Source organism: Pyrgilauda ruficollis, unplaced genomic scaffold, assembly GCF_017590135.1.
Source record: "Pyrgilauda ruficollis isolate IOZ18807 unplaced genomic scaffold, ASM1759013v1 scaffold30, whole genome shotgun sequence".
Classification (NCBI taxonomy): domain Eukaryota; kingdom Metazoa; phylum Chordata; class Aves; order Passeriformes; family Passeridae; genus Pyrgilauda; species Pyrgilauda ruficollis.
The window spans coordinates 8,379,938-8,394,345 of NW_024524378.1; the positions used below are offsets into that span (position 1 = coordinate 8,379,938).

At 40.6% G+C, this 14,408-nt stretch overlaps 1 protein-coding gene across 4 annotated transcripts in view; it reads left to right on the top strand.

The window, feature by feature from the left end:
• NOL4 (nucleolar protein 4) overlaps positions 1 to 14,103 on the top strand; it is a 187,293-nt gene extending 173,190 nt beyond the window's left edge. For 3 of the 4 annotated variants that reach the window (XM_041473722.1, XM_041473723.1, XM_041473724.1), the window contains 2 exons: positions 3,378 to 3,558; positions 13,910 to 14,103. In XM_041473722.1, the coding sequence (XP_041329656.1) occupies positions 3,378 to 3,558; positions 13,910 to 14,103 (375 nt within the window). Of the gene's footprint in view, positions 1 to 3,377; positions 3,559 to 7,548; positions 7,630 to 13,909 lie in introns of all 4 variants that reach the window. The other variant, XM_041473721.1, reaches the window with a different exon arrangement.
• Positions 14,104 to 14,408: the final 305 nt, after the last annotated feature.

Sequence of the window (14,408 nt, forward strand, 5' to 3'; positions counted from 1 at the left end):
ACATTATATAGGGAGAAACAGGAGGTGCTGAATAACTAACACAGAATATTTCAAAGATCTCTGTTTTCAGTGGAACAACAATATATTTAATTTCTACATTACTTTAAAATCAAAGGCATTTCAGGGGAAAATAATGAAGAGAATGAATTTATTAAGAACGAATTTCAGGTATACAAAATAAATATGATATTCATATTCTCCAGCCCTAAGAAAAAGAGAGACCGTGCTCTTTACCCTTGGTATGGCTGGAAGTAAAAATGGCACAACTTTGCCTTTTGAACTACAAAACATTTCCAAAAAAAATCCCTGGGGAATGTATGAGAGGCAACACCTAACCCCCTGGGACCAGGCTTGTGGTTCATAATCCTTCCAGCTGGGCTGATGCCTGAGCCTGCTCAGAAAAAACTTGACAAAAATCCTGCCCTATTTTTACAGTAATTACTATTTTTGCATGTAGTTGAAGTCATGAAGACTGAGGTAAACACTTAATTAAGGATCAGATTTAATGTCTGAAATGTACGACAACTTATTTATCATTTAGGGACAGGTGATCAGTGTGCTCTTGAAAGAGATGTGTTTATTATATTTAGAGGAAGTCTCCTTTTGTATAGTAACCAAGAGATTAGAGTTCATATGCAGAACCAGGAGCACAGGTCACAGCATAATCCTCAACTCCTTTAGCCTGCCTGAGAATTCCTCCGCACTGGAGTGCCCAGACTACACCTGAAGCCCCATCCCTTGGCACATCACAGTGTTTTGTAGGGCTGTGATTAGTTCTGTACAAAGATCCCCCTTCAGTAGCACAGCTCCAGCCTTGGATTTCTGACCTCAAAGCCGCCTGTGGATTTTGTGTTAGGGAGTAGCTGGAAGGGAGCCTGCCAGGGCAGTGTTTCTGAGAGGGACCTGAGTCACGCTCCCTTTTCGTGTGCAGTCTCTGCAGCCTTGTGAATTGTGCATTCCTTCCCGCACAGTGGCACAGCTTCAGCGACGACTCCCACCACTCCCAGCGCAGTTTTGCTTGGAGCCTGGTTGCTAGGAGATGGCAGCTCTGAGTCCCCTCCTCACCACAGCCAGCAGAGACCCTGCATCCCAATCCTTCCGCCTCTTCACCATGATTGGCGACAAGTAGCCAGAACTCTGGTCTCCCACTTCTTGGCTGTGTGCTCCCCTGCTGATCCTCCAGCCAGGCTCTGCTTTCTGGGCTTTGCCAGGAGCTCAGTGCATCTGCTCTGCAAGAGATCCAGTTAGGGCTTCAGTGCCCTGACTAGAGGGGCTCTGGAGGACATGTAAGTTCAGGGACATCAAATCTGTGGGTTCCAGACGGTGAGGATAAGGAGACCAATCCTGAGATGCTCTGCTCAGCTATAGGAGTTAGTCCTGTTTGCACTGTGCCCCTTGAGCACAGTTTAGTCCTTGATAGTTTAGCAGAAGTTCTGCTGTTGAGCTCTGTGAAAAAAAATGACACTGTGACTGAGTCTGTGGCAGGAAGTATCATTTAGTTTTAACATAAGGAGGCACAACATCTGAGTCTTGAGAGTGTTAAAATTTTGGACGATGAGTTAAGCTATGTTGCCAAGATAGAACTTTACTGTGTAGCTTATGAATATTCTCTGAGAAAATAATACATTTTCTCTCATAAGAGATATCAATGACCTTTGGAGATAAAAGACAAGTGATATTAATGTTGAATTCTTGGCAAAAATACATTGCAATTCTGGCCACTTTTTAAAGATTCTTACTTAAGAAAATGCTTAGGAGACCACTTTGGCCAAATCTCTTAAAAATGTAAAGTTTTGCCTTAGCTCATAATACTGCCCAAGAGGCCCCATTCTTATTGTTTATGAAATTAATTCATAAACAGTATTCAGTATTCCATATTAAATATTAGAATTACTGTTAATAGTATATATCCCTTCTCTGGGTTATTTCAGTTGTGCTTCAGGTGAAAGTCTCTTTCACCAGTAAATACCTGCAACACAGGGATGTCTCCATCTAAGAAAAGTCGATAGTGTCTTTTAGAGAAGTGAAACCAACAACTGCTCTTAATGCATACAGGATTCACAGCCCTTTTTACTTCAACACAGAGACTAAACACTACTTGAACTATTTGATCTAAGTAAAAACTGTAAAAAAGGTTTCACATATTTTATAGAATTCTTAATAAGTCTGATATATTTATGAACCATAAAAGACTTGTGAAGTGGAGATATGCATAAAATAGCAAAAATTCTTACACAAAGGGGAGGTAATTTTAGCAGATTTTTTTTTCAGTTAACTACTCTGAAAATTTCCTTTAAAAACAAAACTTCCATAGATCCATTTTATTTGAAAACACTGAAATATGTTTTCATCACAGAGTATAAAATCAAACCCATAAAAAAGGTCAAGAAACAAAGAAAATGTTCAAATATATACAGACTAAATCATATTTTGTGTCACTGAGGTCCCTGTGGCAGGATGAGCAGTCACACAGTGATAGTTTTCCTTGTTTCCAACTACTAAAATGCATTAAATCTTCTCTCAATGCTTTTCTTTATTTCACCTGTGTCATTAATAAAGTTGCTACTGTGGCATTCTGTGATCATGAATGGAGGTGAGGTACTCTAAGCAGTAGATACAGTAAGTACCGATGGGGAATAATACACTTTCACCTGAAATATCTCCTTTCAGGGAAAATTGAAGTGCTGTTGTGCTAAGTTCTGTTAAATACTACCCAATCATCAAAGAGGCAAACAGAAAGCATTGAGGAAAACTCACAGTGTACAAACAGACACTGCTGTTACACAGATAACAACAGTGTTCAAATCACTTTTGTGGAGGCAACCCTACTTTAATGGCCTTTGTGCAGAAGGACACTGACTCAAACTTCTCCAAACACAGGAATGCTGTTTTATTCCATTCCTCTATTCCTTCTGTAATTTCTGACACTGATACATCAAAATTAAGTAGATGGTGCATTCTGTATTGGTTTAGCGTATCAAGAAATATATGATTCTCTGACTTGTAAGAGTCACTCCAGTACTCAGGAAATGGCTGTTTCTTATCCTTTCCCATTATTCTGGACAGCATTGAGTTTTGAAGAAGACTGTGAGCTCTTCAGGGTGAGAGGGTACATGTGCTCCTTTGAGAAACAGCATGGCTGGTTTGTGGAGCACAAATAAATGAATATTTTCAGATTTTTAGGAAACCTCTATTCTTACTTATTTCCATTGTTTCATTTATGCTGATATTTGGTAAATCAGAAACATATCCATGCTTGTTTAACATGCATTATACTTTTGTAAAAGCAATAGATGTAGAATCTTAACAATGGAAAAGACCTTCACATGCAAGGTGAAATGTAACCATAATTCCAAACCTTTTCTTGTTTTTTGCAGGATGAGGCTGCTCCAGCTGACAAGCAGTGCAAACAGGAGCCATCCCAGGTCACTTACTCAACATCAGCTGTTTCCAGCACGCAGGAGGTGCTGTACATCAACGGCAACGGGACCTACAGTTACCATAGTTACAGAGGGCTCGGAGGTGGGCTGCTAAATCTCAATGATGCTTCTAGTAGTGGTGAGTTTCCTCACAGATTGTGGCTGTATGTATATGTGCTGATGTGTACTTCCCCCTGCCGTACAGAAAGCTAGTCCATGGGGTTCAGTAGCCACAGCCTATTATCACACGATGAGCAGGAGCACAATCCTGCAAACAGCTACTGCTGAGCAAAATATTTGCTCCCTGCATGCTAGTCTCTTTCCAGCTTCAAGGGACTAATACACAACAGGGCAAGACTGAACCACAAGCCTCTAACAAAGCTGAGTAAAAATAATGCCAGGTTAGATCTTCAGTCTCTCTGCATAACTTTATAGGACCTTATCCTTACTGTCCTCTCCTGCACTGATCACAAACGGAGGCCATTATTATATTTTTGGCTCAAGTTTCAAAACATGCAACTCCATTTTGTGTCACATAAATAAATTGACATAGGTTAGTCACGCGGTCTCACCAGCTACTTTAATTTACTGAATATAAGAATCTGGCATACCAAGTGTTAAATGAGAAATCAGCATATTCATTTATACCCTACACTAAAAATGATAAGGTAACCATGTCACCATGAGGTTGTATGTCCCTCTGAAAAAAAAAACAAGTGGTGTCATTTATTTAGACAACATTCCTTTCTTCTTATATTGGCATGCTTTTGTAACATAAAAATGTAAGCAAATTGTAGTATTTGTTTGAAATTATCCCTCATATTGATTTTGTACAAATGCAGAGCAATACCCTTCTGATAAAAAGGGTATTGTCTCTCTGTCAGAGAAATGTGATTCATCTGGAAGCCTGAGGTTTTATTGACTTCCCAGGACTGTATTTAAAGAAAAGTCTCAGAGAATGTAGAAATCCCTGGGGTTTTGCCCTGGCTGATCCCTCTCTGGCAGGCGAGAGTGCCAGTTCAGGTAGAGCAGCTGACTTAGCCTAGATGAGAATGGCTCAGCTACAGCCTCTGCATTCGGCATGCTCAACAATTTTCAAAATGCTACCAGGACTGCAGCCTGCAAGGAGCTAATAGAATGTGGTGTGCTGAGGACCTTCAGTCACATCTTCTTCCTCACCCCCTGCCCGCTAAATTCTCAAAGGTCTGTGAATGATTTGTGCCAAGTTTTTGAAAGTCTTTAAATAGGTAATACTTTAGTTGTCAAAAGCCTTTGACTCAGTGTGAATGATGATTACAATTGTTTCCATACACATGAAGAGCACATCTGAGGCACTGAATATGGTCTCTGATCAAATATTTTCATAACAGTAAGACAAGCCATGGAAATCTGGGTTTGTTTGTGAAAATGCACAAGAACTTTTAAATTGTATTTACATTATGCCCAGAGAGGATATGACCCAGCCCCCACTGAAAACAGTTGGCATTTGCTCTTTTACCCAGCTAAGAGGAGGATTAAGCTCCCCATGTGTTATTTGTCAGCAAAAGCCATCAATATTGTCCTGGTTTATATAACCATAAACTGTGAGGAATCACAACTGTTTTGTGTACTTGTTTTTCCCTTCAAACTTCTTGTAATAAGATACATTTTCATAACTTGCATTTTGCAATGACTTGTGGGATTTAGGCAAAAGTATTCTATGTCGCTTCAGCTTGCAATTTTAAAAAATTATGTACAAATTAAATGCCATCTGTAGCATCACAGGAGAGGTTTGTTGGGAACAGATAATAGGCAGCAGCACCCACCATCCAACCACCAGCATTTTTAGCCATCAATTTGTCTTGCCTTCTGATTACAAGCCACATCTTCTTTGTGCCTTTAACATAGAGGACTCCAGTGTTTTTTTCACAATTAAAGCTCAAGACAGGTTTGTATACAGACATACGCTCAAACATGTCTTCTTCCTGGTCTTTCCCTACTTGCACTGGACAATTTTGTCTGTATGTCCTTTTAGTTTGAAAAGCCAGTAAGCCATTGCACTTTTCCCATATGGTTGTACTGTTGGAAGGTTGTGCAAAGGTGCCTGTCTTCTCCACAGGGATCCTACAGGAGTCAAAGTATGTAAGCTCCGGGAGCCAAAAGTCTTTGTGTGCCAGGACTTGGAAACCAATTGTTGATGCTGACAGTCTAGTTAGGTTGGTGATTTGTGATCCACTTGCCATTTGGGGAAGATCATTAGGAAAGTTGTGGAAAGACAACTCCATCCATTCCTTAGTCTCATTGACACAAAACCAACCAGGAGCCAACCTAATTATCTCTCGGATATCAAGGGTAAATTGCTGTGGCTCTGGTAACTGGTTTCCCCACCGGAGAAGTGGGAGGACTTGGAGGCCAGGGAGGTCTGTCAGTCCTCTCTGATGTGTCCATTGGTAGACAAGAGGAGTGCTCAGAGTTGCAGTTGACTGGGGTAAGCATTGCCCTCCTGACAGACCTCACAGGACCCTTGTTTGCAGTCATTACACTGTTTCAAGCACTCTTGTTCCAAACATGTGCAAGGCTGTTAAAATGGTTAATGAGATCCTTCTCTGGAGAACAGGATATTTACTTGTGAATTGTTTTCAGGAGCTAAGAACTAATTTAAAAATGCAATTCCTTTTCAATATAGTAACCTATCAAGTGTTCTTGTCACATTTATAGATGTTCTCCTAGTGTAAAAACAAATACACACCTCAGTTAAAATGCATGTATAAACAAATAAGGTCTGGGTTTTTTGAACAGATTAAAACAGAAAAAAAAAAAAAAAAACAACAAGTTGCAATAGCTGCAGTAGCTATATAAAACTCACTGCTTGATTACCTATTTCTGGACCTTCTCCCACAGTAATATAATAATTAATGTCCAATTAACTCTCTGTCTAGTAGTCCAGCTGATGTATGTATTTTGTATTCTGTGTCTCATTTAATTTGGCTATTTCCTCCATATAAAGTTCACCCCTACTCCGACCTTACAGACTTAGCTATCTGTTCACCCAACTGTTTGGTGTCTCTGGCTCAGGGACCTCTCTCTGCCGGCTGTTGCAGTGCTTCCCTCCTCATGGGGAGGTCAATCCTTCCACATGGCTAATTACAGAGCCATAATTAGCTCCTCACACAACCGCATGGGGCAAGCCTTCATGGAACTGCTCAATATGAGCAAACAGAATGTAGCAGCTTGTGCAATGACTCCTCCTTTATTATGGGCTGGCAAAAAAGCACAGAAGGAAAGGCTTGGTCTTACAGCACCAAGGTGTCCTTTCCCCCTCCTTTTAAACATTTTAGGCCACTCCATCTTGGCTGGAAGCATTCACCAAGCAATCTGTGGGTTGACAGAGTCTCTGTCAGCCTGTACATGGGCTGGGGAGAAGCCTTTGATCATGTTGTATTTGATTTGTTTAGATGGTAAAGGAGAGCTACTCTTTGAGAAAGGTGGATTCCACAGCTCTCTTTTTTAAGGCTAATGCAGTTCCTGTTACAGAGCTGAATGGAGAATCTCCAAGGTGCAATACCTCAGTGAATGTAAACAAATTTGCCTGCCAGCTCTTAGCCAGCCACAAAAGGCTTCAGCCGTCCCCCTTCTATCATTCCTGGACTGAGCTCAGAAAAGAGTCCAGCTTGAGGGCAGGAGGGTGAGGACAGGAGATAATGTTGGGAGCAAAAGCTCTTGATACCGCCAGGAGCTGTTGAAGTCTCTGCATGTAGCCTGAGCATCTCCTGAGGGAGTGGGATTGGCTTGTCTCCCCATGTATTTCAGTCGAGTGGGTTGCTGTCTGCCCTCTCCTGATGACTGTCAGCACTCTCTGAAGTAATGTTGGGCTCCTTGGAGTCATGGTCTTTGCAGTTGCTTCATTTCCTGAAGTCCATTTTCTCTAAGAGTTGTGGAATGTGTTTCTGCTGCCATAGCTGGTTTGCCTGGAGGTGATTTGGGACTGTTTCTTCTGCATCACTGTCTGGTTTTCTAGCCAGAAATGTCAATCAGTTCCTTTTGTGTCTGTAAAAAGAGGGTATTTCAGACTTGGTGTTGGGCTGGTCATGCAGAATATGCCCTCATGTCACAGTAAGACAAAGTGTTGTGTCTCCATTTCTCTCCACAGATCTGCAGCCTACCTCCACCACAGCCACAACTCAGCACTGCATCCCAGGCACCACGAACGTCCAGTCCCCTTCCAGCTCAGGTGAGTTCTTTGGCTCAATCCCATTATGTTCCTGGCCCCAGCAGGCTTCTCTTTCAGCCTCCTCTCCCATGGGCAGGCCTACAGACCATGATGGCCTAATGGCCCAGCTGGTGGCTGAGGGACTTCCCCCACACTGCTCACCTCTCCCTGCTGCTCCCTTCCAGAGGCTATGCCCTCCCAGCTCTTCCCTGCTTTAGCCAGGCCTCCTACCCATGTGCCAGTCAGCCTTCCTGGTCCTTCTGCATACTGGTCCTGCAGATGATGCAGCCCTGCTGAAGACAGCGGGATATCTGGGGGAACATCTCAGAGCAGATGCTGCTGACCTCCAAGGATCAGCACAACCATGCTGATCTGCAGCAGGGAGAGGAGTACTGAGCGCTCTTGTCCACTTGTAGGTGAGACAACAGGGAAGGAAGGAACCTCCTTTCCACATCCAAAAATTTGGTCAAGTTGTAACCCTCTGTAAAATCTTGGCACTTGCATGATTGATGGCAGATAAACTTGGTGATATTCTTGGCAGCAAACTAGGGGGAAAAAACCCCAACAGATGAGAATATCCAATATGTAGCTAGTTTTTAAAGTGCTGAGTGGGTTATTCACAGGTTGGCTTGCCAGGATGTAGTAGTTAAATGGGGTTTTTGCTGTGGTTCCTCTCTCCAGGTCTTCTTTATACCTCTACTCTTGCACAGTCTTTTGTGTGCTCAGTGCTACCCTGATGACATGAAAGTGGAGAGAGGGGAAAGAGAACACAGTTTGTCTCTAACATAGATCCTGGAGCGTGAGGAAACAAATCAAGAGTGACAGATGTAGGAACCTGGGACAGTGTGTTTAATCCCATTTGAAAACCCAAAAGGTGGGGTTGGGAGAAGTTAAATGGTTTGACCTGTATTTTGGCAAAGGTGAATTTCTTGCTGGAAAATGCTGGCTGAATTTTCTGTTAAGACCTTCCCCACATTCCTCTTCCTCCTTCCTCATCCTTTTTAAATTGTCAGACATGTGGCACAGGCAAGTACTACTCAGTTCCCACTGCAGGGATGGAAATGGAATGTACTGGGCAGTATCCTACTTTCCTACCTCTGCACAAAGCTGAGGTGACAACTGTTAAAGCAACACAGTATACACCACATAATTAATCTCTTGTGGTGGATAGGGAGGATCTCACATAATCCTTTAATCACAGACCACTGTGCTTCCTGATCACTGAAAATGAATGATGGCTCTAGGCATTCCTATGTTTTTCATATCACTTTCCTCAGGCAAGACAGCATTTTTCCCCTACTGTCTAAAGTAGTAGAATATGTGTCTTCCAGAGGGAGAGGTGTAGAAGGGAGAAAGGAGCTTAAAAGCTCCAATTCATCAGTCCCTGTTTTCTTGATTTCTCCTGGCACTTGAAACAATACTTTTAGGCACATCTGCTCTATGTTTGAAGGCAGGAGGGAAAGAAGCATTGACAGATACATAATATCACAATAAAGCATTCTTATTACAATAAATGCACCTGATTTGGAAAGAAAAGGTAGCATACTTTGATAAGTTTTTTTTCTATTTTGTTTTATTGCAGTATATAAGAATGTAGTCAAACCTTTCCTCTAAAGCCATTCGTGGGGAAAAAATTGAAGAGGAGAATAGGTGCAATAGAAAAGTTACACACAAGAGATTTCAAAGCATGGGCAAATGTATTTTTCTCTAAATAAGTGTCACTGCTTTATGCATTATCACTGATGAAAAAGGTTGCTTAACTATTAATGAACAATAGGTGCAATAGAAAAGTTACACACAAGAGATTTCAAAGCATGGGCAAATGTACTTTTCTCTAAATAAGTGTCACTGCTTTTTGCAAATTCCAAAATATGGGTGAGATGTAGATGCTTAAGTACATAAAGCTTTAAAAATATTTTTTTATTCTACATTATTATCTACAGTAGTGATAACCATTTTGAGAGTCACTGACACATTTATTATTCTTTCAGTAATTGTTAATTGTAAGATTGGTAGCTACCCAGTGACAAAATACAATTCTTAAAGGAATTTTGCTGAGACAGTTGATAGTGTCTAAGCAATCAGTATCAACACATCTACATCTCACCCATATTTTGGAATTTGATATAAATCTCTTTGGTAATGAGTACTGCATGAGGCAGTAACTAGTTCCATCAAAGTCTTGTAATTTACAGAAAAAGCCATTTATTCCACAATGTATTTAGTGTATTTAGTGGCAGACATTTCTAGCAGCTAATTTGATAAATGTTTGTCTAGCACATGAAGAGTGGGTTTTTGGAGGTTTCGTGTTCAGCCTGATGTGGTTCCAACAAGAATAATTGCACCTCACAGGGGAAATTAGATCAATGTAACTGGACAGAGATAGTAAATCAAAAATATTCCCATGTTAAAATATCAATCAGGTGGCCTAAAAAAGAGGCAGATGAACAGTATTTTAGTCTTCTGAAAGAGTATAAAAAAAAGGGTTTGTCTCAGTAATTTGTTGAATCCACTGCTTGTGAAAATGTTGTGCTGTTACAGAAACATGCAAGGTGACAATTTCGTGTTATGGCAATATGCACTAAGAGAAAGAAAAAAATGGAAATAAGACTCCTGTCTTAATCTCTGTGATATATGCTTAATCTTTGCTTGCTCAGCAGACATTGTGGAACCTGATAATGTTTGCAATCAAAATTTTTAATAGTCCTGAAGTATTCCAGAATAGGAAGAAGTATGCTAAAATGTGCAGTAACATCTTGAAGGAACCTGACAAAAATATACAGATTTCCCTCTTTACAAGTTTTTTCTTGTTCCTGTGAGGTCTGGCAGCTTAATAAATTATAGTAAATGCACTAAAGAAAGTAAAAATAGTTATTAAAAGACATGATGGTGCAGCTGTTCAGCTTTTTCCAGATTTAGTAACCTGTAGTGATGGCTTGTGGAGATAGATGTATATAAAGTATCCTTAACCAGCTATTTTAAGCCTTTATAATAGTTGTGACTTTTTTTTTTCTGATTAAAGAGATATGGTAGGTATGAATAAGGTTTAGGCTTCCATGTTTCAGTAGCTCACTTGCATAAAATCACACAGGAAAAATTTACACTACAAGAATGCACTTATAGGTTGCACTTATTCCTTAGTTTTTAAATGACCAGGTATGACTGATGAAGCTACAAATAAGTTACAATATTTTAGTATTCAGCAGCCTGGACAACCTCTGAGAACCTCTATGTACTGCCAGGGAGTGTCTATCATAGCTATTAAAAGCTGAGACCAATATAACACATTCTGGGACTAATCTCTGAGTGAGGTGTTCTTCCAGATATAAAGCTTGGGCTGTCATAGGTAAGCTTTAGAGGTGAGAGGTAGGGGTCACATAAGATAATTAGAAGCTAAAATCCTGATCTCCACATGAAGTATTGGCTTTTTTTTTCCTGTTCAGTCCTCTGGCAGCTTCCCTTTCTGAAAAGGCATGGGTGTTCTCAGTGTCCCAAAATCATAGCTATGAAACTTTTCTCTGTGTGTGTATTCCTTTGGTTTTTTCTTCAGGGGGGTTTTCTTTGAGGGGGAAGGAGGACAGCACTGTGAGTTGTTAATTACAAGGCAGGAGTTGAGGAGTGAAGTAAAATCCCATTTCCTAGTAAATAAAATTTAAAAAAAACAAAACCCACCAAGTAGTTTGAAGGAACTGCCTACATTAAAATTTGAGATGTTTTATTTTTCTTTGTATAAAAGAGCTCTGACACAACAGAAATCTCCCAAACCAAGAGGATTTTTGGATTGTGATTGTTCCTTGTATATGCAGATTGCCATCTGGCTTTTTCCAGTACCTTCAGGATGCAAACAAAAATATTCTGAAGAATTAAAGAACTTTCTTTATGAAAGTTAATCCAGACATCTAGGAATACAGAGCCAGCCAGATCTTCAGACTATGTAAATAACTGCGACCCTATAGACTTGTGAGGACTTACACGCTGATTTGTGCATGTTGGATATCTGGTCTTCTCCTAGTTTTCCTTTCAGATCAGTGCACCATCAGCTTGTGTAAGGAAAACCTGAGGGGTATGACCAAGCACATTTCCACGTATATTTTACTTATGAGTGACATAAACTGATGTCCTATTTTGTCACTTAAAATCTGGATTACCAATGGGAAAAGCCCTTCAGTTACATTTCATAAAATGAAATTATCTGCTGCAGAAGCTCTGTTCTGACAGATATTGTATGTGTGTGTGTGTGTGTGTGAGTGTTTTTGGCAGTGACATGAATGAAAGTCAAGGAAAGAACATAAAAGTTAAAGAAGGTTCATATGGAGCACAATGCCCTCAATATGTCAGTGGCAGCTTTTTCACTACTGCCTCAATAAATATAGAAGTCTTTAATGGCTCCTTACAACCATTCAGCCCAACTGGCATTATGAATGGTATACCATTCTTCCCTGTGCTGGGTTAAGATTTTATTTTAAAATATCCTCTGAGCTTCTTCACAGTCATCATTTTCCTGCAGTGTGCGGTCACACCAACATATTCACAGAGCTAATTATGCTTAATTTATCCTTTGTACACCGCAAGTAATGTTAAAGTCAGTTTATTTATACCAGTGTAAAAGCAGATAATACAAGTTGCAAGGCTAAGTGCTGCTCATGCTAGTTGTGTAGTACGAAATCAGATCTAATAGGACCCTTTCTGTTTGAGCAGCTTCTTTTCATAGTCCCAGCTCTGCTTTTATTTACTCAAGGGGAGATTTTTCATTAACTTCAGTTTTTGTAGGGACATGGCAATCTCCACATTTTTGTGTGGTCTCACCTGTACCTCTGCACAGATTTATGAGAAAGAAAATTAAAAAAGGTTTATGACAGATCTTCAGCTTCTGAAAATCAGACATCTCTTGCCACTGTGCTTATGGTTGCGAGTCTGTGTTTTTGAATCTTATACATTTTGTGGGATTATTTTGGAGAACCTCCACAATATGAATTAGTGTGTTCTGTGTTCTACAGTTGAATATGCTAAATTTTAAAATTATTCCAGTCTTTGCTGGAAAATCTTGGCATTGACATATATTGTACCTGTCAAACTGAAGAGTGACATTTTTCATAGGAAAGCAAGATACATTGCTTTGGATATCTTGATCCCGATTTCCAGGAGAGTATTAAGATTAGGGTCAGGCTAGTCTGATCTTCTGCCTGCTGGATGTATAGATTTGCTATGCTGTCAAAATGAGAGAGCAGCATTTCCCAGATTACACAAAGTATATTGTTTAATAGGTATAGTTGCTATCTATATCCTTCTATATATGTTAAAAAAAGTCCTCAGTTCAATTCTATCTGTCCAAATTTACACTCCAGGAAGAAAAAAAAGTGTTAAGTGGAAATTACAAACACTTCATTAAAGCACCATGGGGTCTTAGCTGGTTAATAACTGATCAAACAGCCAGGGAAATTCCACACAAAGCTGAAGTTCTTGATGGCAGATGTTCTGCCAGTCAGTAACCTGCAGACTGCCCTCAGGAATGCTGTGTTCCATCTGAAGTATTCATGGCCTTGAGAATATTTTTTGAAGAAAAGTGCTAAGCATATTGCTGTGAGCTGCCAATACAACAGCATGGTGATTGCTGCAGAATCTCTTGTCAGTGTTCTGGCCTTACAAGATCCTTGCAATATGTTGCCAGCTGTATGCAGCCCTCACAGATGATAGTGTGCTCCTCACTGTGGCAGCCAGATTGTCACCAGCCTAATCTCATTCATGAGCAGCTATTTATGTAAGTGATCAGACAGCATCAGGGAAGTCATGTGGATGACCATTTATCTACGTCTGCAAGGGATTCAATCTGGCCACATGCTGATTGAAGCATAAAATGTGAAAATAGCTGTCTAGAGAACGTAAGTTGGATTTTCTGTGATAAAAATTGCAAGTGTGCATATTGCCATGAAGTCCACCAGGGCAGCTGGAGCTGTGGGGAGGCACAGGACATGAATCTTCTGCCTGATCACCATTGTCGGATCTCAGGACAGGGTTTGGGGTGCAAGTGGCTCACACTCTTGGACTATGCTCCTGGAGGGTAATTTTCTGCTGGCAGTGGACTTGCCCCTCATGTTCTGTAAATGGGGTCTGTGATACATCATATAAATAAATTGCTGTGGTTCCGGTCAAGGGGACTGGTAACAGAACAGTTATTGCTTATTTCTGCTACTTGCACTCAGCTGACAGCAGGTTCTACTACTCTTCATTTGTATCTACAAAGCTGTGAAAGATCTCTGGCAGCTGATCTGAAGCTTCTTTTCTTTCCCTTTACTGTCTCCAGGTCCAACAGATCTCAGTATGAAGAGGCAGTTAGCAACCAGCTCTGGATCCTCCAGTAGTTCCAGCTCCAGACCCCAGCTGAGCCCGACTGAAATAAACGCAGTGAGGCAGCTCGTGGCGGGGTACCGAGAGTCAGCCGCGTTTTTGTTGCGCTCTGCAGATGAACTGGAAAACCTTATTTTGCAGCAGAACTGAGTCATGTGACCTTCACACCGGCCTGGTCTTATCTCAGAATTTCCACTAATGACATTTTTGATTTCCCAGAGCACACACTTCAGTTACTGCACAGTCTTTTAGGAGAGTTAATTACCATAATGCCACACTGTTCTTGATCCATAAAGTGATGTGTTAAGGTGCTTCAAGTGAACTTCGACCTCTGGTGTTTCCGAGGTACTTTACTGTGTCCAGGCTATTGCTTTTGTTTTAGTGTGTCAGCATAAATATCGAAAAAGTGGCTAGAAATTAACTCATTCTAACAAGTGGAGGAAACAGAAGATGCT